Genomic DNA, 24,449 nt, shown 5'->3' with positions numbered 1-24,449 from the left:
TCCCCTCTAAGTCTGAGGTTCTGGGATGCTATAATTCTATAAAATGACAATTATACTGGAGGTAACCCTCTGAAGCCTGGCAGACTATAGCATCATTAATGGGGCAGCTAAATAGAAAACAAGTTACAGGTTAATCTATGGTGTTTTCAAACTTTTTATCCAATAGGAAAAGCATCTGCAGTCACTGCCTATGCAGCTTTCAAATAAAGTGAGATGTTAGTTTGACTGGAAGAGATCTCACTGTATGCACGATATAGGGAAGCATTTTAGGGCAAAACTTTTTAAATTGTGGTTTGCCTCCCCCTAAGGAGAGGTCTGAAAGTGGAAGGTCATAAAATTATGATTTATTATCAGTGTTTGATTTTGCATGCCTATTTTATATGCTTATATACCTAAGATCACATAAAAATTTCTTGGTTGAAAAGGGGTTAAGTAGAAAAAGTTTAAGGAGCTCTGTTTTAGGAGAACTGTCTTAAATGTCAGGCAGCATCAATAGCTCCCTCATTCACATCTGTACTGCAGGGAAGTTTTCAGAAAATCCTCAAATTTGGATTTTGTGTAGCTAAACATTTCTAAAGGTTTCAACACGAATTTTAATCTTGGCAGTCACTGTACTTCCTTCTTCAGCAATGAGTGTAATCATTACGAACATAGAATCTTACAGTTGGACAGTACTTTAGGGGTTGTTTCCTTCAACTTATACTTAAAGAAAAACTCTTCTGACTCTATTCCCAACACATTATTGTCACCATTTTTGCTTTGATTATCTCCACTGATGGAGAACTCCATTCCTCCCCCCAGCCTTCATTCTGAGTTTCTTGGACAACCTGTCCTACTTTGGAATAACTGCAATTATTAGAAAGTGTTTTATTTGTTTAATGGCACTAGCTGGGCACATAGTAAGTGCTCAGTAAATATTTGTTGATTTAACTTATATTAATAAGCCCCAATCTGCTTCTCTGTAATTCTCATTTTCATTTCTGCTCTCAAGTCAGGTGAAACAAATCTAATCTTTCTCTTCTTAGAGATAACTTTTCAAATGCTTAAAGATAGCCATCAAATCTTTTCTTGACTAAACATCCTTTCCTCTGGATCCATCTAGATGGTGTCTCATCCTATTGATGTCTTTTACTCCAGTCATCCTTCTTAACATGGAAAGTCCTGACTGAGTACTTGTAGGTTTGAATTTATTAGGTAGATTGTAATCTCTTCTGTAGTTCTAGACAGTGCCTGGATTAGTGCAGCCCAAGACCACACCACCTTTTTTTGACTGCTATGTTGTATTGGTGACTTTCAGTTAATAAAAACCCCTCCAGGCTTTGTTACACATGCTGTTTCTCCTTTACTTTGTATAGTTGATTTTCTGATTTTCTGAATCAAAGTGTAAGGCTTTTACATTTATTTATGCCAGTTGGATTTCATCTTCTGTGGGATAGGTGCTGGACTCCCTTCCCCAAATGAACTAATCAGAGACATCTTCAGATGCAAAGAGAAAGCATTTATTTGGTCCTTGCAGGGAAAGGCTCAGACACACACCTGGAAGCCATCCTAGCGCCCACCCCTGTGCTGGTGAACCTAACAAGCTTCGGGCTTGTCCAGGATTTAAAAAGCAAAAGACCTGAGCCTTTTTGTTGGATAGACTAAAAAGTCATAACCATCCTTGACCAATGATTGCTTCCTGTGCGTCACACCACTTCCTGTGGGTCTTTAGACACACATGAACTCCTAGGGTTCAAGACCTGGGAATAGGGATTATGTGACTTAGTCTCAAGAGAAAACTTCATCCAATCAGTCCCATTCAATCTTATGTCCATTATTACAATTTGTCGAAATTGGTGTGTAGCCCTTTCCAGAATCAAATTTTAAGAATACCTTCTTCTCAATGGAGGCACTTGGGTGGTACAGGGTCTAAAATGTTGAAGATCTAAGCTCAAATCCTATTTCAAATCCTTACTGTCTAAATTGCCAATAAACAAATCATTTCATTTATGTGCCTCAGTTCCCAAATGTCAAATGGGGATTAGTGTTTGTAAAAATGCTTTCCAAATTTTAAATTGCTATATAAATGCTAACTATTAATATTCCTCCAGTCAAAAATTTGTAGTGCTTACTATGTAAGAATAATTATACTCTTTTGGGAACTCATCAGAAAGCCTTTTTCAGGACAACTTTAGAAGAAAGTGCTACGTATTATTATTATAATTTAATAAATGAGGAAACTCAGACCCCCCAAACAGGAATGACTTACTCAGTTAACACAGCTTATATGTCTTTTGTCTCTAAGGTAAGTGTTGCTTCCAGTATACCACATTGTCTCTCTAGAAAGAAGTGATGCAGTCAAAAATCTCTCCTATGAAGTGTAAATCCAAGGCAGCTAGTGGAGCAGTAGATAGAGTTCCAGCCCTGAAGTCAGGAGGACCCGAGTTCAAATGTTATCTCAGACACTTAACACTTCTATCTGTGTGACCCTGGGCAAGTCACTTAACCCCAATTGCCTCGGGGGGGGGGGGGGAAGAGAAGAGAGAGAAAACAAAATGAAGTGCAAATCCCTTCTGAAATGGAGGATAGGATGGAGTCTCCCAGCTATCTGCTTCAGCTCTGTCTGAGGGGACTTCCCAAGAAAGCTATGGGCTAGGAACTAAAGAATTCTGTGTATATTGTGAAAATGTTCTCTTTAGTTTTCTAAAGGAATCAAAACCTGTGGAGGTTACAAGGAAAGTTTTTGGCTTAGGCTGAAGTCTTGGCTTAACCTTAACCTTATTATTGATTAATATGCAGTGCAGAGATGGAGATAAGTAGATAAAATGTAGCTGTGGTGTGGGAAAAAGGGGCAGACAAAAGAATGGATTTGAAAAGCTTATGTTCCTCCAAGTGTTTGTGTTGGTGAGGAAAATACAAATTGTTAGGCCCTGATCTTTATTCGTGAGAAGTTTGTGGAAAATTTAATGAGTTTTGTTCAAATTGAAACAAAGAAGTCTATCCAGTATAACTGTTGTATTTTTTGAGAACTATTGATCTCATTATACCTTCAGGCTAATGCTGTACTGTGTTCCTCCCGTTCATTTTTTATAAACAGATTCTCACCTAAACATGTGAAGGTGAATGGGATGGTTGTTTTACATAGGACCTTCAGAAGATTTGTAAAGTTTAAAACTTGTGTTAAATCTTAGTTATTAATGACTTTAATAAGACATGATATCTTACATATAACTTAACAGAAATGAGAACTTGATAAAAATGTGTGTGTGTATGTGTTATTTCTGTATGTAAGAAAATGATGGCCCTACTCCTAACAGACATTTGTAAAATTAAAAAAAATGTTCAGCACATATAAATCATTCAGGGACACAAAGCTCCAATTATCTTGTTGAATCAGTATATATAAACTAATCAAATATAAGCCTTGAACAAGTTACAAAAATTGTAAGCAGATGCAGATAATTAATTTTCTCCCCAGGCAATTTCAAAATTTTAACTTGTTGATATGTTTTTATCTAATGTTAAAGGCTCTCTGTCTTGGTCAAGGACACTTTGAATGAATTGTTATTAACTATTTCAAGATAATGTTGTTACTAGCATAGTACATTAATCTTTGCATAACTCTTTTTTTTCCCTTTAAATGACACTCATGTATTCAGCAGCTTCCCAGAGGAATTTTTTTTAAAGTTAATTTTAATAAATATAAAATTCCCCAGTTTAGACTAGCCTTTCCCCTTCACCCTGTCTGTGTTTTTATTATAAAGAACTTTTAGTGCAAACTTATCTAATGTAATCTTAAGCATCTTTTTAAAGTCTTTCTTTTTTTCTAAGAATCATCAATGATTATTGAGTTTAAAATAATAAAGCACCATATGTATGTGTGGAGAAAAGGGGAGACATTCTCTTGTGTGGTTTTTATTTTCTAGACTGAAATTTAGAGGACATCACTTTTATTTTAAAAGGTTCCACAATGTGTAGTTAGTATTTGTATGTCCTTTTCATTTGAGCAGCCAAATCATTCCCTAATGACTGTGTATGGTTCTTATTTGAATATTTTTTTATTAAAACCCCAGTTACTTTAAGTAGCCAAATGACCTTTAACGGTTTTTGTATGGTTCTCGTATGGTTCTCATCTGAATTTTTGTTATTATTGTTGTTTAGTCAATTACTCTTTGAGACCCCATTTGGGGTTTGCTTGGCAAAGGTATTGGAATGGTTTGCCATTTCCTTCTCCAGCTCATTTTATGGATAAGGAAACTGAGATACATCGGATTCAGTGAATTGTCTAGAGTCACATAGCTGGTAAATATCTGAAGCTGAATTTGAACTCAGATCCTCCTGACTCTTGGCTTGACACTATCCACTGGGTCATCTAGTTGCAGTTCTCTATAATGGGCATATATTTGTTTGGAAACATTTAGGCATTTGCCATCTTGCTATTGTTTTGAAAACTACTGAAATTATACTGGTTAATTCCTAGGAGAAAAAAAGGTCTGATAATTATGAAAACAAGTTAATTATTGAGGATTATAGGATTTTTGATTTACCAAAGGAATTCAGGAAAGCAGAGTTCAAGTTTTCCAGATGTACCCAAGTTATCCACAGATCATTAAGTCTGATGGAGGTTGGATAGATACAACTAGAAAGGTCAACCATAAACATTTGTTTGAAGAAAAAAATGATTTTACATTTATATTGCGTTTCTTATGAGCCAAAAACTGTGCTAAGGATTTTATAATTATTATCTCCTTTGGCCCTCATACTAACCCTAGGAAGTAGGGTTTTATAGATGAGGAAACTGAGGCAAATGCAGGTTTGCCAAAGTCTATGTTTGAACTCGGGTCATCTTGACTCAAAGCCTAGCAGTCTTTCCACTGATTTTTTTTTTCAATTTATCTCTGGTTTGCGATCAACTTATTTTTTTGAGTATATGGGTTTCATATAAAGTGAGGTATAAAGTATGCCTGTGTATTGTTATAGAAGATATGTGTGCAGGTAAACTTACCTAAATATAGGGGTCTTCTGTCTATTTTTAGAATGTAATGCTTGCTTTAAGTGTCAATGATATATAACTACTTCCTCTTCAGAATTTTCTTCCACTTGAGGTTATCCAAATGGCTTTGGGATCATTTATTCATTTGATAAAGTGGTTTTTTCCCCCAAAATTAAAAACAATTATCACCTGCCATAAGACAGGCACTCTTGTATGTCCTGACTATGGTGAAATGAATTGTTTTCACAGATAATTGTCTTGATCAATGCAGGTGGGCACCTTTTTTTGAAATTTACAATTTTAGGGAGGAGAAAAAAATTGAAAAATAAAGTCTTGCAAAAATGAATGTTGAAAATTATCTTTACTTATATTTGGAAAAATAAATATGATTGAAAATTTAAAAGAAAAACAATTTACAATCTAAGAGAGTTGCTTATAGCCTTGAGAGGTTAGGTGACTTGCCAAGAGTCACAGAGCACATACATTCATGAACCTGTGATTTCTTCAACTATTTTCCATCTGATGCTCATTTACATTCTTTCCATATTTTTCTTACTACAATGGAAAAAGGTATTGCTAAAAATATTTTGGTGTAGATGAGACTTTTCTTTCAGTTATTGACCTTATTGGGCTATATGGTTTACAGTGTATCCTCAGAAATTTGAATCATATTCTTTGATTAATTCCAAATTGATTTTCAGAGTAGCTATATAAATTCTTAGCTCTATCAGTGTTACACTAGTGTCCTCGTCTTTTCACACTCCTTCCAACACTGACTGCTCCCATCTTTTGTTTTATTTCCGTGGAGAAAATAAATTACAGTCTGATCTATATTCAACCTTGTAATTTCCTATACTCCTTTTGGAGATTCTGAATAAGCTTGGAAGACTTAAAAGCTCACACTATCAGAAAAGTAAAACATGAAATAGTAACTGATAATTCCTATTTTACTCTCCTAGGAATTTGATATTTAAAATATTAAAGCATGAAGCACTTAGTGGGATTGTTGAGTAGACATATCATCTTTACCTCACCTCTGCATTGTCTGAAAAACTCCATCAAATTTTACTTTTTCTGGAACACCAGGCCAAGGCTTGGGCTCATTTTTTTTTGGCTTGGGGACATCTCCTCTGAGGAGTGTTATGTTAACTAAAAGGGACTCCTTCCACAGCACTTGACACACTGAATGAAGAACCTAAGAACTTCCATATTTCCACTGTCTCTACTTTGAAAAATCCCAGTTTTTTCAGGATTTCTGCTCATTCCTATCTCTCAGACATCATCTATAATCACTCAGGGAAAGAGACAACCAGAGGCCAAGAGCAGGAAGCCCAAGTTCAGACTTGCCTGAATAGCATATGTGCTCATTCCCGTGTTTAAACAGTTCACTACAGGTGCCAGGGAGTGAGAGGAGAAGCCCTTCTTCTCACTTGATACGTCATAGAGAAAGAGCCTTATATCACACATTTTAGAAAGACTAGAAAAGAGAAGTTGGAAGTTGTCTTTCTTTTTGAACTCTATCAAATGGATCATTTTCTGATCAATCCTATTTAACACAAACATGTCCTTTGCCATGGAGCTCAAGACTCTTAAGAGAATTGCTTCATCATTTCAAAACACATAGTAGTTCTATAGGGAGCCTTGTGAATTACTAGAACTCAGGTGGAAATTCAATCCCAATAAAGTATCCTATAGCCATAGCAGATTTGGGCAAAGGGGGGGAGGGATTGATTTTTCCCTATTATATAAACATACTCATTTCTACTTTTCTTTTAAATGCCATTATATGTTGTATTGAGTTCATGTGCTTATACAGTTAATTCTCAACTTTTGTGGGGGTAACATTTCAAAAAAAAAAAGTGGGAAATTTAAAAAAAATGCAAATATCCATACATTGAACCTATGGAAAACAGGGGATAAGGTTTCCATAACAACGAAAACAGTAATTATTCCATAGAAATTGCTGAAAACAAACTTTTCTGCATATAATATTTTATAATGAAACATTAATTTTTGATAATAAACACTTTTCTTAAAACAATAACCATGAAACAATCCCTAAAATGCAGTACATAAAATAAAATTGGTAACATACAAAAGCATTTTTTTCAATAATAATTTTCTAGAATTCTGTGACCTTTTGTGCTAACATCTCAATTTTTAAAAAATGAATTCAGACAATATTCACTTTTTATAATACATAAAATCTACAGTACAACAAATACTGTATAGCAAATAAAATTCTTAAACTAAAACATGTTTTAATCTGACACTTACCTTCTACTGTGTCAAATGGCATTGTGAAAGTGTTGTGCTGTATACTATCCGGTTATAAATGTCTCTTTCTTGGCCACCCTCTAAAAACCATACTATGACTTTAGTCCATTGTTGGTAGAAAACACAGAGGCTGGAGAGCTCCCAGCATCAGCTTTAAAGCCACACTATATTTTTTGAGGCATAATTACAACACAGAATTTGAATTTTAAAGACAAACAATGAAAATATGCAATGAATACACGAAGAGTTCTTTAAAGTGAAGGTCTGGGTAAACAAGACCATTGAAGAAGTAAATAAGCCTAATAGAGTGCCAGCTACTCTGCAAACTTGCATACAATTGCCTTTTTTTTTCTGTACTGTGCATAGTCACAAATATATTTGGTTTCTAAAACAAAGTGAAAATGAGTTTACTAATAAAATTGTACAAATGTCCATAGTCACAAAAGAAAAACATGTAAATAATGAGGATTGACTGTATATACAAGAGTAGTTCTCATTTTCTTGCCTAGGTTTTTTTTAGAAGTCCTGATTTTTAAAAAATTTGATAGCTTTTTATTTTTACAAAGACAAGCAAAGATAGTTTCCAACATTCACCTTTGTAAAACATTATGTTCAAAAAGTTCCCAAATCAGTAAACAATCTGATATAGGTAAAACATTCAATTCTTCAAAACATTTTTTCCACATTTATAATGTTGCACAAGAAAAATCGATCAAAATGGGAAAAAAAACCCCAAGGAAACATATAAAAACAACAAAAAGTGTTCAGTCTACACAGTTTTCTCTCTGAATGCAGATGTCTCTTTCCATCACAAATCTATTGGAATTGCCTTGAATCTTCAATGTTTAAAAGAGCCAAGTCTTTCACAGTTGATCATTACATAACTTTGTTGCTGCTGTGTACAATGTTCTCTTGGTTCTGCTCATTTCACTTAGCATCAGTTCACATAAATTTTTCTAGTTCTATCTTAGTTTTTAAGGAAATATATGTTGAAATTAATATTGATAGCCACAAATGAGATGGATGATCTTGGACAACACTTTTTTTTTTAAAATTTTTATGTTATTATTTTCAAATTTAATTCCTTTTTATTTTCAAATTTTATTTTCAAAACACATGCATGGAAAACTTTTTCAACATTGACTCGTGCAAAACCTTGTGTTCCAAATTTTCCCCCATTTCTCCTGTCCCCTCCCCTAGGTGGTAAGTAATCCAATATATGTTAATTCTTCTGTACATATTTCTACAATTATCATGTTGCACCCCCAAAAAAATTAGATCAAAAAGGAAAAAAATAAGAGAGAAAACAAAATGCAAGCAAATAACAACAAAAAGATTGAAAATGCTATGTTGTGATCCACACTCTGTTCCCACAGTTCTCTCTCAGATGTAGATGGCTGTCTTCATCAAAGATCGTTGGACCTGGCCTAAATCATCTCATTGTTGGAGAGAGCCACATTGAATAACTCTTAAATGAGAAGTCTCTAGCCCTTGTTTTTCCCATCTCTAAAAAGAAGGGATAAAACTAGATTATCTAGCAGATCTCTGACTTCTCAAAAGTTCCTTAACTGCATTAAGTTTCTGGTTTTTAGGGATGCCTTTTCTAGTAATTGCTTATCCAGGTCTCTTCAAATCATCTCCTTCCCACTTTTTGCTTTAGGACAGTTAACTTCAATCAGAATGAGGCATGAGCATGAAATTCTGGATCAGTCGAGTAATTTATTTCCTGTTCTGGTGAGGGATATAGTATATGAAATGTATCACCTAAAACAATCCATTAGTTATCTGTGAATTTGAAAATCCAGTTAATTGTTAAATTTCTGCCTTTATGTTCCAACCACTGTCTAATTATTAGCCAAGTAATGAATTAGCATGGAAGGTCCTATGTTTTATTTATTATGGATATGTGAAAAGTTGGACAACCTGAAATATTATTGTAGAATTCTAATATACTTGTGGAAATATGCTTATTCAATACAAACACTTAGAATCATAATAAAATTTGAAGACTTTAGTTCCAACAAATAGCTTCAGTTAAAATCCAGTTTTCTCCTGATCCTTTCTTGCTTCTTAATCCCCTCATCTCCCTTTACATAGAGATTTAGATTATTTCATATAAAGTAGGCTTATACTTTATAGCATATTTGCTTAGAAGATGGTAATACATTATTACCAGATGCAAAGATAGGAATTAAATTACTTTAATGTATCTTTCTGGGGGGTTTTGAGTTGATGTTGCATATAATAAAAGTTTTGTCTAAGAGCTTCTAAGGTCTTTTCTTTGGTTAAATCAATTAGAAAACCTGCCATTCCGGATTTGGAAGTTAGAACAGACACAGGAAAAGATTTAAACACTTATATCTTACCTGACCCTGCTCACCAAGAAAGTTAAAAACTTTGATTGTTACTCCTACTAAAACGCCCACTTTGTATGGAATGTTTGCCATCTTGCTGAAGTGAATGCTAAGCATTGTGTTGACAGGAAGAATTGGGAAGGGTGAATGGAGAGAATCCAGGAAGATAAACTTAACAGTAAAGTATATGCGAAGGGTGGAATAATGCCACTCTAGTTCTTCTTTGTCCTTTCATCCTGAGAACTCAAAGTATTAGGAGAGTACCACATCACAGAATTTTCAAGTTGGAGAGGATCTCAGACACCATTTGGTCCAATCCAGATCTAACTTCTTTCAAGTCCTAGCCAAAAATTTACCTTCTCTGGGAAATCTTTCCTGATCTCCTCTAATTCCATTGTTTTCCCTTTGTTGATTATTTTCAATCTATCTAATATATAGATTATTTTATGTAATTTGCATGTTTTCTTCCACTTATATGGACGACTGTGATCTCTTTGAGAGCAAGAACTGACTTTTGCTTTTCTTTGTATCCCTAGCATTTAGTACAGTACAGAGTAAGTGCTTAATAACTGCTGATTATGACTATGAATTGCATTCATTTTAGGCTTATTTGCTTTCTTTTTTAGAGAGTAGGATGTAAACTCTTAAGTACTCCTCTGAGAGAGGTTGGAAAATATATACTAGATTATGAATTGATACTATAAAAGAGAGAAATAGTATGTATGTTTCACAAGATAAATTTTTAAGTGTTCCTTAGAACAAATCTGCTTATAATTGGCAATAGCTAGCTAGCTATTATTATTATAAGATAATATTTGTAAAGCACTTTATAAACATTAAAGTGCTACTTAAATTTTATTGATATTATTATTACTATCAATCAATAAGTAATTTATTAAACGCCTACCAGATACTGCTAAGCACTGGACATACAAAAAGTCACTTCAATTTCTCCTCTTCTTCCTCTTTCTCATCCTCCTCATAAGCCAGGACACTTTTCACTATTCTTAGAATAAATGTCTATTGGCACTGTACAGTGAGCACAATGCAAAAAAGACATATTAGAAGGGCACAGTAGTGAACATTCTGCTTCTTTACATGAGTCGTTTCTGGATATGACTTCGCACTTCCCCAGTGAACATCCCTTGTAAACAAAGAAAAACAGTTAGAAGCAGCTATGACTCAGTGGACAAAATAGTGGCTCTGGAATCAGGAGGACCTGAGTTTTCAAATATAGCCTCAGACACCTAACATTCACTAGCTATGTGAACTTGGATGAGTCATTTAACTCCAATTGCCTCTCAAAACAAGACAAAACAACAACAACAAGAACAGAAAATAGTTCATCAAAAACAATTGGGGTTTTGTGAAAATGCATACAACATTTGATCCAGTATGGGACAGTGGAAAGAGCCAAGAGGCACTAGGCATTGTGGACTCCCTTCTGGCACATATGATCTGTGTGCTGATGGACAAATCATTTAGTTTCTCTTAGACTAAATTTTCTCATTTGTAATGTTGAGATAATAACTATAATATTTGTGGGGTGGAAGTTGCAGATTGAGTTATATAAAGTCATTTATAAACCTTACAGCACTATATATAATTAAGGTATTATTAAAGTCAAAGAAGCATACCATAACTTAAAAAATATATTTACTTGGAATTTGTATGTTGAACATTACAATGAATATACATTTCTCTTATGTTCCTTTCTTCATGGAAAATTTATCCCCAAAGACTTGATCATATCTTCCATTTATCCTATGATATTCTTAAAGCAAGGACAATAAACAAATAAATAGTGATTTTTTTAGTATTCCTTTGATCTATATTCCTGAAGCATTTGTCTGGGATAATATTAAATAGTTCTGGGACCTTCCTGAGTATTATTCTTTGCTCTCAAACATGTCTAATTGGCTTCTTCTTAAGTTTAGCAAAATCAGTGGAAAAGGCAGATTGTGTGCTATATGATGTATAATATCTGAATTCTGTAAATTATTGTTGGAAAATTATGAATGAGAAATAGGAGAGGAATAGGAGGAGAGAAATGGGATAAACAAAAGGGAATTACATTTTCTGGTTAAAAAAATAACTGTAAAAGAAATTCTTCCTGTAGTTGATTTCTCTTTATATTTTTCCAAGATGCTTCTTTACAAAAAAATAGCTTTTGACATTATTTCAGTTTACTATTCCATATTTAAAAAAAACAATTCTTTACATTTATGCTTATATTCAATATGTTACAAAGGAAAACACATGTGGTCAAAATTAAACAAAGCAGAGATTTTTATGCCCAATGTGAATAGGCAAGTATAAAATTTTAAAAGTAAGATCTCAAAAACTTTGTTTGGAAAATAAATAAAAAAACACTTCCAAAGCAATTTTTCTGTCATAAGCAAAAATGCCTGGGATGATAGACTTACTAGATTTCCCTGACAAATGTGATTCAATAGTAGCTAATAAAGGAAATTATAATTTTTAAAATTACTATGGCTCAGGCAACACTTTGCGTATTTGTAAGTGTAAGAGAAGTTTTTCGGTGGAAAAAAATCAATTTCAGGAAGTTTTCACTAGTTTTGGGGTTTCTTAAATGTCTTTTAGCCCAAACTTGGCAGTAACATATAGCATTATTGTTTACCATCTGCCTGGTGCTAATTTGTTTAGATGATGTTAAAGATATTTTCAGAAGCGGAGATAATAGGGTTCTAAAAGTGAATCTGAAAATGCTGACTTACTCAGAGTATGAAAGAAATTATTGCTGAATGAGAAAGAATTTATTTCATGCTCGATCAGGTTGGTAACCCTGGCAACTTGCCATTCTACCAACTTGCAAGGTTAAATACCATGATAGAGAAGCTGTCCCAAGGTAATTCTTGAGCAGAAGAGTAAATCACAGATTAGAAGACAGACTAAGGAATTCTGACATACATTCTAAATATCTCATGTGTTAAATATATAGCTGCATGATGAAAAATGCATTTTTATCTAATAATGTAGTTATGTCTGTGCAACTGATTCCCATATCTCTCTCAGCCCTTTGATATTTCTTGTAAATTCAAACTTTTGTCCCTGATAAGGTTTCCATCTGCCTCTCCTCCTCCTCTTTGTTTCTTCCCTTTCCTCCTACGTGATTCTCATAGACAGTTGCCTTCTAGTGAAATATTTTAATACTCTTTGAAATTACTATGCAACACTGAGAGCTTGTTTTGCCACCTCTTTTAAAATTATTCAGTACTTCTTTTCAAACTCCTCTTCATCATCTTAATGTGATGGTAATTTCAAGGACTGGATTAGACACAATGAAGGATATATGACATTTACTGAAAACTATATTAAACATGATATAAGAATGACTTATTTTTAACCATTTAAAATTATTATTTAATCTCAGAATTCACTTTTATTAGGAAAAAAATCCCAGAAAATCTTGTAAGTTAATTAAACTAAATTAAATTAAAATGTGTTGCTGCTCTCCAGTTTGCTCCTTATGCTGGAAATGTATGCTTTTCTCATCTCTGCCTCTTAGAATCTTAGCTTTCTTTAAGATCAACCCCAGACTCTGCTACAAGAAGTCAAGTGCCTTGTCCAGGGTCACTCAGCTACTAAGTGTTAAGTGTCTGAGGCCACATTTGAACTCAGATTCTCTTGACTCCAGGACCTGTGCTGTATTCGCTGCCTATCTAGCTGCACCTAAGAAACATTTTCTTATTCTCCTTTTCTGTCCTCTCCCTCTTCAAGTTATCTTGCATTTATTAATTTGTATACAAGTTGTATTCTCTAGGAAAACATTAACTCTTTCACATCAGAAAACTTTCTTCTTCCATTTTTTTTTTGTTTGTTTTTGTATTCTCACTGCAGTGGCTTTGAAACTGGGATACATGAACTTTAACAAAATGATGTTAAACTATATCTTAATATATAATAATTACATATAACAATATTTTAATAGTTTCTTTTACAGTCCTGTGTATTTTATTCTAAGCATTTTACAAAAGATCATTCCGAGGATTCCCTAAGGTTCACCAGACTATGTTTCATTACAAAAAAAGTTAAGAATCACTCCCTAATCCTCCTAGTACTAGCACATAGTATAAACTCCATAAATATTTGTTGAATCCATTTACTGTATTTATTTAAAACTTCTTTAAGCAGGTTTAGCATATTATGAAAATTATATTGAGGAAAGCAAAGAACATTGAGTTTGGTATTGGAGAATGCAGGTCTAAATCTAGTTTTCTGTCATTTATTACTTTGGGCAGTAACTGAGTAAATCAGTAAGCCTCTGAGACCTTCAGTTTCTTCATCTATAAAATGAAGGATTTGGATTATATGGCCTCTCGGGTTTTGGATTCCATGAGAAATCTGATATATAGATGATCATGACTAAACTACTTCCTTTAGAGAGTAAATGTATGGCTCAGTAAATAGAATACTGTGTCTGGAATCAAGAAAAGTTGAGTTTAAATATAACCTCAGACACTGACTAGCACTCTGACTGACCCTGGGCAAGACATTTAACCTCTATTTATCTTAATCCATTAGAGAAAGAAATGGCAAATCATTTTGCCAAGAAAATCCCATAATTGGGTCACAAGCAGTTGGATATCGCAACAACAACAAATGTGTCATTCCTATATTCTGAAGGAATTTGGAAATTAATAGACAATACCTGTAAATAAACCTTTTAAACTCCCTCAGAATTTTGGAACAGACTACTTGGTCTCTGTGAGAATATGTATTTTTAGCCTGCCCAGGATTTTTCTAAGTGACAGTTCTCTGAAGTTCGAGAATAAAGTAAACTGGGAACATTCGCAAGTTAATCAGTAAAGTTCTTTTTTGTTGATACAGTAATTCAAAATGAATTCAATTACTCAAATTGCTTGGTTTCCCTTCTGCCTTAGGGGATTGTTTATTACTTAGCCTTGTTACTACTGAATACCACAGTGGTTTTCATCCCTAATTTCATGCTCCTAGAACCCTAATCCCCAAACTACATATTTTAAGGTCTATATTGCTATACTCAAAATAAAGTACATTTTAACTTTTTAGAAAATGTTGCCATTAAAACTTTTAAAATGACACTAAGACCTCAATCTTAGATTTAAAACAGTTCCAGTAGGAAGTATGTAGCAATCATTATATTAATGGTTAAGTGAAATCCATCCTCAGATACTGAGCAGCTTTTGGACCCAGCCTAAGATACTTCACCTCTGCCTCAATTTTCTTATCTGTGTAATGGAGATAACAAAGGCATTGACCTCCCTGGATTGTTTTAAGGATTAAATGAAATATATTTGTAAAGCACTTTGCAAATCTTAAAGTGTTCTTTAAATGCTAGGCATTATTATTAATATTATTATTCCAAACTTAAATAATCTCATAGTAAAACATAATTGATCATGCTATAAATGTAAATGTTTTATAGAAATCTATGTTAGCAAGTTAAATCTCAAAATTGTAAACTACCTAGGGTAATCTTTTTGCTTTTATAAAACAAAATTGGTAGAAAATTGTCAGGCAGGTTGGTGCAATTTAGTAGGCTGTACACCTCACTGACAAATGAAATAATTAATAATCACAGAGGCTATGCTTTTGTGGTTTTATTAGGTCACAGGATAAGAATCTTCAAAAAAGTTCGTAATACTAAGAAGAATATGGTGAAGAATAACATTTAAAATAATCAAGTTTTAGGGAATTGTTATTAGACCATTCAATGATTTATATGACTTCAAAAATCACATTTACTAAATTGTTATTCTTCATTTTAAAATAAAAATATCTTTTTAAAGAAATTTGATTTGAAAATTCTTGTGTAGTGGAACTAAATTAAAATCATACAGTTGGGAAATGATCATGAACCTGTGATTTAGTTGGTGTGGAAATTCTTTTCATAAATATAGATTACAACCCATTCTATGGCCTCTTGTTTTCTGAATCTTAGAGAAATTAAATAACTTGCAGTTAAATGACCATACAGCTAGTAAATGTTTCAGGGAGACATTAAAAGCAAGTATTCCTGGCTCCAAATTGAGCACTTCTGTACATACCAAGCCTTAGTTCAATCTTCTCAACAATTTTAGATCATTTTGAGCTTTCACGTTTTATAGATTCATAGAGCTGGAAGGGACCTTAATCTGACTTTACAGTTGGGGAAACTGGGTCACAAAGAGTTTGTATATTACACAGGCAATAAATGACAAGCAAGTCCAGGATTTTAACTAAGGTGCAGTGAAAATTGGTAATCATAAGTCACATATGATGCAGTAGAACTGATCTTTGATTCATGTTTTGGAAGAAAAAACTAACCAAGATTTCAGAGTATAGTACTAAGTTATAGATCATTCAATAAATTGAATTCAATTCAATCAGTGTTTAGTAAGCATTTGCTATACTGTGGGTATCTTAACATGTTTTGAATGGAACGTAAACAGCAATAGATATTGTCATTCAAGAAACTTAATTCCATCCTGCCTCTGCTGTTTAATTCTGATGTGATCTTAAGAAAGCCACTGATAGCTTCCTTATCTATAAAGTCAAGATAATAAATCTTATATAAATTTCCTTGTTTGAGGAAAGCATTTTTTAGACTTTTAGAACTAGAAAAAAAAAACACTTTTTTTTTTCTTTAAAGATTTTGGTAGCCTCTAGGGTAGGAAGAGAGGAGGAAGAAAAAAGTGCACTAGCAGAGAACAAAGAAAAACTTAAAAGGAAGCACAAAAGCTGGGTAACTTTGAAAACAATAAGTAGTATTTATTACATAGTTTTGGTTTTTTTTTTTAAACAGTCTGTAATGGAAATTTGGGGTTTTATGTTGACTGCTGTGTATTTGGAAATCTTTTCCTTTTCTTATTTTGATTTAAAGTATATAATTAATAAAAGATTTGTTTTAAAAAAGGATTTGTGTAGACCTTTTAATAAATAAATGCTTGTTGAATGAATAACTGAATTTCCTACGCATGTAAACTAGAGAAATGTATATCAGTTTATGATGTTGTGTTATGTGATGTTATATAATAAGATGTGATCCAATATGTTATAGTAGAATCTTAGCTAGTTTAATGGGAAATTTTTCAAGTAAGAATTTTGTGAGCTTGAAAATGCTAAATGATTAATTAATAATATTATATAATTACGTGATAATAAAAATATAATAAATTTTATATATTTAAAATTTTAAAAATCAAGAAGTTTAATTCCTTTTGTTATTGAATTTGTTGTTTTAATGTTGTAAATTTTGTTTTATTAGAAACATTTAAAATAATTGGTATGGTTTAAATGTTAGATCTTTTTCCTCCCCAGTTTCTTCTCTGTAAAATATAATACTATCCATTCTTTCCTAGATCTTTTGCAGGGATTTATTTCTAATCAAAGGAAAACTAAGCAACTAAATTAAAAGTACCTTTCAACCATATTCAGATGGAAAATCTCTTTATCATATGCTCAATTGGTTTTTAGATCTGAATGTCATCTTCCAAGTACCATTCTGTTTTACTAAAAATAAACAACAACAACAAAAAAAAAACAGGAGTTACTATTCTCTAAATAGTAGAGAAGATTGAACTTTGTTTTCCAGAGTCAGATTATATTATTCAGAGCTGATTAATGATAAAATTCAAATTTTAACAAAGGAGCTATAGAAAACAAATGTTTAACATTGAGTTTAATAATATTTTGCATCCTGATTATTTTATTCTGAATTTTTTTTTACTCTAAATCTAGTTCTATTCAGGAATCATATATTGAGAGAATGAGGGGAAAAGAGAGAAAGAGAGACACAGAGAGAAACAGAGACAGAGTCAGAGAAAGAGAGAGACAGATTCACAGAGAGAGGAAGAGGGAGAGAAGGTTCATCCATAGTTCATGATGAGAAAAATTTGTATTAGGGGAAACATGAACACAGAACAAATATTTTGTTAAAGATTATGCTATTTGAATTTTAAAAGTGGAGATATACTTTGGGTCATCTGAAACAGATAAAATGTAATTTTGATTGATCCAGAAAGAGAAAAGAGACAATCTTGTCCTGTTGGTTTCAAATGCCATATCTTAGTAATCACATCCCTTTTGACTTTCAGGTTTATTTCCTGCCATCTTGAATCTTGCCAGCAATGCTCACATCAATACCAATGCTACCTGTGGTGAGAAGGGCCCAGAGATGTTCTGCAAACTTGTAGAACATGTGCCAGGACGACCAATCAAAAATGCACAGTGCAGAATTTGTGACAATAACAGTGCTAGTCCAAAAGGCAAGTGTGTGACTTCTAATCAATATGAAATCTTCTGATGTTTATTTTTACATATTGAATTGCTAACTTAATTATTGTTTTCACTTTCTCTAATGCTAATTTTTACCAGTACTGTGTTGTTCACTTTAGAGCACCATTTTTTATTAAAGTTTTTTATTCTTAGAACATTATTATTCAACATTAACCCTTGCAAAACCTTGTGTTCCAATTTCCTTCCTCCCTAAATGACAAGTAAACCAATATATGTGAAAATGGTAGAAATATTTATTAAATCCAATATATGCATACATATTTATACAATTATCTTGCTGCATGAGAAAAATGAAATCAAACAGGAAAAAAAATGGGAAAGAAAATACAATACAAGCAAACAACAACAAAAAGAGTGAAAATGCTATGTTGTGAACCACACTCAGTTCCTACACTCCTCCCTCTGGGTGTAGATGGCTCTTTTCTTTAGAAGATCATTGGAAGTAGTCTGAATCATTTCATTATTGAAGAGAGCCGTCCATCAGAATTGATCATCGTATAGTCTTCTTGTTGACATATACCATGATCTCCTGGTTCTGCTCACTTCACTTAGCATCAGTTCAGGCCTCTCTGAAATTATCTTGCTAATCGTTTCTTACAGAACAATAATATTCCATAACATTCATATACCATAGTTTATTCAGCCATTCTCCAATTGATGGGCATCCACTCAGTTTCCAGTTTCTTGCCACTACAAAAAAGAATTGCCATAAACATTTTTGTACCTGTGGGTCCCTTTCCTTCCTTTAGTATCTCTTAGGAATATAAGTCCAATAGAAATACTGCTGCATTAAATATTCACAGTGATAACTCTTTGGGAATAGTTCCAAATTATTCTCCAGAATGTAGACTACCATTTTTAAAAAGTTGTCATTGTTAGAGAAATTTTTATGAAGAATTGAATAACCTCATGAATGCTTTATTTTTTTAAAAACAGAACGTCACCCAATCTCAAATGCCATAGATGGTACTAATAATTGGTGGCAGAGTCCAAGTATTCAGAATGGGAGAGAATTCCACTGGGTGACAATCACTTTAGACTTAAGACAGGTAAGTAAAACAAAAGATATTAGAGTATACCTCTTTCTCAGATCTCTCTTTTTTTCTATTGTCTTTGAAGGAAAACTATTTGCTTTGTCTTATTTTTATATTCTAATACCATTGCTTTGCCAGTACCCACCTAATATGTAAAAATAATCACAGTTTCCAACCTCTTATTTTTCCACATTTTCATATAACTTTTTTTGAGAAGAATAAAGATTGTATGCTTTGAGATTCTTAGAAGAACCATTTGTTTAAAAGTGTTGGGTTAAAGAGACTTTGGTTCAAATTTCGATTCTGTTACTATTTGTAATATTTGGGCTAGCTTTCTGTCATAGTCAGACTCAATCTCAGTCTGACCCAGTCTCCTCCAGCAGTCTGCCAGTCTGCCAGTCTCAACCATTCTCCCTCTGACTCTGACTTTGTCCCCAGTTTAAATAAAATTATATCATTAAAGTATATTGTCTATATGCCAATCAGAGTGGTTACATCATTATATCACTAGAAAACCATTATCTCATCAGTTCTACTAAGTTAACACCTTGTTGTAAGAATATCATTATATCACTAGAGAACCATTATCTATCTCATCAATTCCACTGAGTTTTAATACCTTGTAAGAATACTTCTTTCAAGTATACTTGGTCCTTTACAACTTTTTATCTTTGTAACTTTGGACAAGCCACTTAATCTTTGGCAAAGAATTCTTTGCCTCAGTTTGTTTATCTGTAATATGAGGGGTTAGACTCAGTAATGTTAAACCTAAGAATCTTTCCTATTGATTTAGAAAACCACAAATCAACATTATCCATATTATATTGTATTTTAATTTTGTTAAACATTTTCCAGTTACATTTTAATCTGGCTTTGAATTCATCAGGGAGTTGATCCACAAGTTTGACATTGCTGAACTAGATAATCCATAAAATATCTTTTAGTTATAAATTTTGCTTCTATAGCAGTAGTCATATAACACCTTATGTTATATATTTTTCCACTTCTTTGTCTTTGTTCATACCATCCCTTAGGTTTCTTCACCTATTCCATCTAACTTTTAAAATCCAACTCAGAATCTATATCCTATATGAAAGCATCCCTAATATTTCTTGTGCTAAGCACACAGTGGGTAGAGTGTTGGACCTGGAGTCAGGAACAACCAAGCTCAAATCTCACTTTATAGCTTTACTAGTGTTGGATACAGAGCAAATCACTTACACTATATCTGCCCCGCTTTCTTCATCTATAAAGTGAAGTAATAGTAGGACCTACATTCCAGGATTGGGAAGATTAAGTGAGATCTTTATACAGATCTTTGCAAACTTTAAAGTATATATCAATGGTGATCAATAATGATGATAATGATGTAGTCCTAGCTTTCCTGTTCTTTACTGTATCTCACATAATACTATGTCTTCGTAATGAAATTATGACTATAATTTTAAAATAGTTATGTTTGTGTTAGAATTCATTACTAGAATATTAGTCATACAAGGATAGAGACCATGTCACACCAGGATAGAGACCATGTCAAAGACCATCAGAATCTCATGCCTTTATCCTATTTTATCCCCAAAGTTATAGACTATAGAGAGTAGCAAATTGAGAAGTAAGGAACCTTAGATAATCTAATTCAACTCCCATTACTTTATAAGTGAGAAAACCAAGCCACATAGAGATTAAGTGGCTTGTCTAAAAGTCACAGTAGTGGCAGAGCTGGGATTTAACATTAGGTCCTCTGGCCACATAATCAAATCACAGAATTTTAAGTGGGAAAGAAAAAAAAAGATGGAATCAGATGGGAAGTGAGAGTAAAAGGAGCTACAGATGGCATTCTCAAACTAATTTAATTTTTTTAGAAAAAGAATTGGAATACCCATCCACCTTAACCATCTGGACCCACAGATTTTATGTATTTTAAAACAGTTACTCAAAATATCATATCTTTAAATACATTTAAATCCATTGAACAAACCAAAATGGTTCTTCTAAGAGTTAAAACCTCCCCATGGGATTAAAATGAGAATCTTTATCAAAAACAAAAAAAAAGTACCTTTGAAAACTATAATGATTTTAATGAAGAATGTTTGGGATTCTTTGAATAAAGAGTGGCTTATACATGCATAGAGACTTAAGTAGAAGACAAATAATAGTCTGTTGTATATGTCCATGAATGAAATTCCTTTGATCTCTAATAATTACTTTGAATAATGTAACAAAGTGTTTAAACTACAAGGATCTGTTCACAAATTTGGATTCTCAGAGAATTATGTACTCAAAATATCACTTATTCTTAATAATAAATCTCTGAGCTCAGTATTTTCAAACCCTTTTTAGAAGGAGAGAAAATTTATCCTTCTTTGCCCTGAGCTTTATTCTTATCTCACACAGAGGGCCTGAAAGAATGCTTCTCCAACAGAATTTTCTTTTCCATGACGCTCTCATTTATTTTATTTTTCTAAGGGGTAAATGAAGTAGTATAATAAGTTTCATCCTTCAGTAATTTGATATTATCTAAATTGGTCTAGGTAAACAATTAAGTATTTTAAATATAATTTCTCCTAATAAGTTTTAAGTCATTTTTATATTTGAAAACAATTTCTTTAGATATTAAAATTTTCATTGCTTTGGTCATTTGTAAGAGAGAATTTTTTTCTTTTAGATTTTGACTTAGTCTGAGAAATCCAGAAAAAAAATCTGATTTTTAGACTTGTCAGAAATAACAAAAAATAGTTTAATTAAAAATTTAAAAAGTAAACATTTATATATATATATATATAACCACTCTTGACATTTCTCCTTCCTTCTCAATAACGGTAGAATCATAGATCTAGAATGCTGACGTAGGATTTGAATTTGGTCTTCTATGACTCTAGGTCTAACATCATTTTAGCCATTATGCTTAGCTTCTTCTTGGCTCACATAGTATTATCTTTTACAATTTGAATGCTTCTCGTGACATATTTTGTCTTCTCTGACATCTCCATTCCTTATTAGAGTATAATCTCTTTAAGGATAAGAACTATCATCATTTTAAACTTTCAGCACCTAGGACAGTGCATTGTATACAGGTGGACATTTAAATGCTTACTATATTGTGTAGTCAGAACTTGGTTGGCAGCAATTTCATTTTAATTCAGTGTTTAGATAAACCAGTTTAATTCTGGTTTAAAACTCATGTTTTTGCATATTTTGTGTTATTTGTAATTAACAGACAGTGACACTAATAACACTAATAATGACTGATTATCTGATTGTCTACAGATGATCAATTATGGTTTATATAAAGTTTAGGGACAATTCTGTCCTTTGGTTATTTCTGATGTCAGGAATATTTGAAGAAAGAGCTATGGTGTGTATATATATATATTTTTTTCTTTTTTTTTCTTCTTCAAGAGGTGGTTTGGTAGGACAAACAACAAATCACAGACTGTTCCGAACTGATTCTGACTATTTGGCTTATGAAATTGCATAAATATTTATTCAATACATTGGGTGTTAACTGGAAGTTATGTACTTTTAAGAACTGAGGCTGTGACTTAATTATTTATGGGTCATTTTGAAGAAAGAGGAAAATAGCATTGTGGGTGGTCTAGAGACAAAATAACATTGTGGATGTATCAGAATTTTTTTTTTCCTGGAGTTACAAACCCTGATTCTTAACCTTGATGGCTACTGGTGATAATTTAAATGAACACTGCTGAGAGAGAGTTTATATTGTCTTGGACTTTTAGGAAATTTCTTTCATTTATTTATAGTACTTCTTCTGGGTATCTTAAATTTATTCCCTAAAATACTTCTATCACGGCAATAGCTCTTGAAGATGGTATGTAATACAAACTTAATTTAATTACCTCAGAGATGAATTGTAAATAGGAGAATGGAACGAGAGACTGTAACATGGGAAAGCAGTGCAATACATTGGTAAGAACATTGAATCAGGAGTAGAAAGCTTGGGATTTAAATTCTACCTCTAACAATTGCTACTGTATTAAATGAATACTATCTTTCTGAATCTCAATTTCTTTGTCTTTTAAAATTAGAAGATTAACTAAATGATCTGAAAGGTTTTTTATCAATAAGTCTATGAGCCTGTGGAGGCAAGGTTGAATGTGTCAGAAAATCAAGCTAGACTTCTCAGACATTTAACAATAGAGACAAGTTTTCTCTAGGAATTTTATATTCCTAAATTGGGATAAGCTTGAAGGAATAGAGTAGAATTATAGTTAATTGACTGGCTATTGTATTTATTTTCTTGGTCGTCTACCCCACTTCCACCCAACAGTCATATTTACTATTTAATAAATGATTTCAACCCTTTTTTTGCATTTTAAGAAATGTCCATTGTCATTCCATATCTCCACCCCTTCCCTTCCCCCCACTGGGCTTTCCCTCTAATATAGTATGGCCAGCTGGCCTCCTTTGTCTCAGAATGAGAGGATATTTTTCATACTCATTTCTTATTTTTTTATTCCCTGCTCCCTTTTACTCTTTTTTCTAATCATCTCTCTCTCTGTCTGTCTGTCTCTTTCTTTCTTTCTATGTTTCTATCTCTGTCTGTCTCTGCCTGTCTCTGCCTGTCTCTCTCTTTCTCTCTTCCTGTCTTTCTCTCTCTTTCTCCTTCCCTCCCTTACTCTTTGAATAAGGGTGGAGAGAGTACATGACCTGTGAACTATCCCAGGCACCTCTTTGGATTCTAAGACCTATTGAAAGAAATGTTAAACATGATCTTTAGAGAAGTATTATCAAAATTTCCACAGATTTTGACAAAGAACTATCACCTGTTACTGATGGATGGGTGTAGGGTTTTATATTCTTTCTCTCTTTTAAAAATGTTCCAATCTCCTCATATGTATGTTATTGCTTGAATAACATAACTAGCTATCAGTTTTTAATTGGTTTCTACCAATCACCACTTAACAGATGGGTTTATTTTGAGCATTCCCTAGAAAATGAGTATTTCTTGGCTTACTCACATCCAGAACTTATGATCTCATATTATTCTCTTCTGCCTGCCATTTGTGATTTTTTATAGAGATGACAAATAGTTCTTATCTGTTACTGATATAATGTTGTACATATTCCCTCATTTAATTCCTCATCTTCATTTTTTTTGTTGTTGTTATCAAGGTTGTCTCCAAACTGGATACTTTCTTATAAGGCTCACCCATAGCTTTTCTTGGTGCTTTTGTTATAGTTAGAAGAATTGGGTGCTGTCCAATATATGTCCAAACTGAAAATTGAATCAGTGTTTTGTCTCAACTTTCTAAAATGTTAAATCTGGCTCAGAACTTTATTGCCTATAGTTAGAGGTGTGAATCAGTTAGTACTGGTATTTTAGAAGATAAAGTATTTTCTGTAAAATTGTAATTATTTCCAGTACTATTGAAAACAAAGCTGCAGTTTGAATTTATGCTTTGTATTCTGTGTAGGTTTAATTAGGAAGTAGCACTTTGTTATGGGAGCGTAATCATAGAAGATTCTTTGTTCCATGTGAACCTTGGGACAAGAGTTGCTTGTCTGCAAAGT

General features: G+C 32.8%; 1 protein-coding gene across 1 annotated transcript in view; it reads left to right on the top strand.

Annotated features, from left to right (window-relative positions):
- LAMA1 (laminin subunit alpha 1) overlaps positions 1–24,449 on the top strand; it is a 184,648-nt gene that overhangs the window by 22,321 nt on the left and 137,878 nt on the right. The window contains exons 2-3 of the mRNA XM_012541536.2: positions 17,682–17,852; positions 18,820–18,932. Of these exons, the coding sequence (XP_012396990.1) occupies positions 17,682–17,852; positions 18,820–18,932 (284 nt within the window). The remainder of the gene's footprint in view (positions 1–17,681; positions 17,853–18,819; positions 18,933–24,449) is intronic.

Source organism: Sarcophilus harrisii, chromosome 1, assembly GCF_902635505.1.
Source record: "Sarcophilus harrisii chromosome 1, mSarHar1.11, whole genome shotgun sequence".
NCBI lineage: Eukaryota > Metazoa > Chordata > Mammalia > Dasyuromorphia > Dasyuridae > Sarcophilus > Sarcophilus harrisii.
This window is presented reverse-complemented; position numbering and strand designations above follow the sequence as displayed.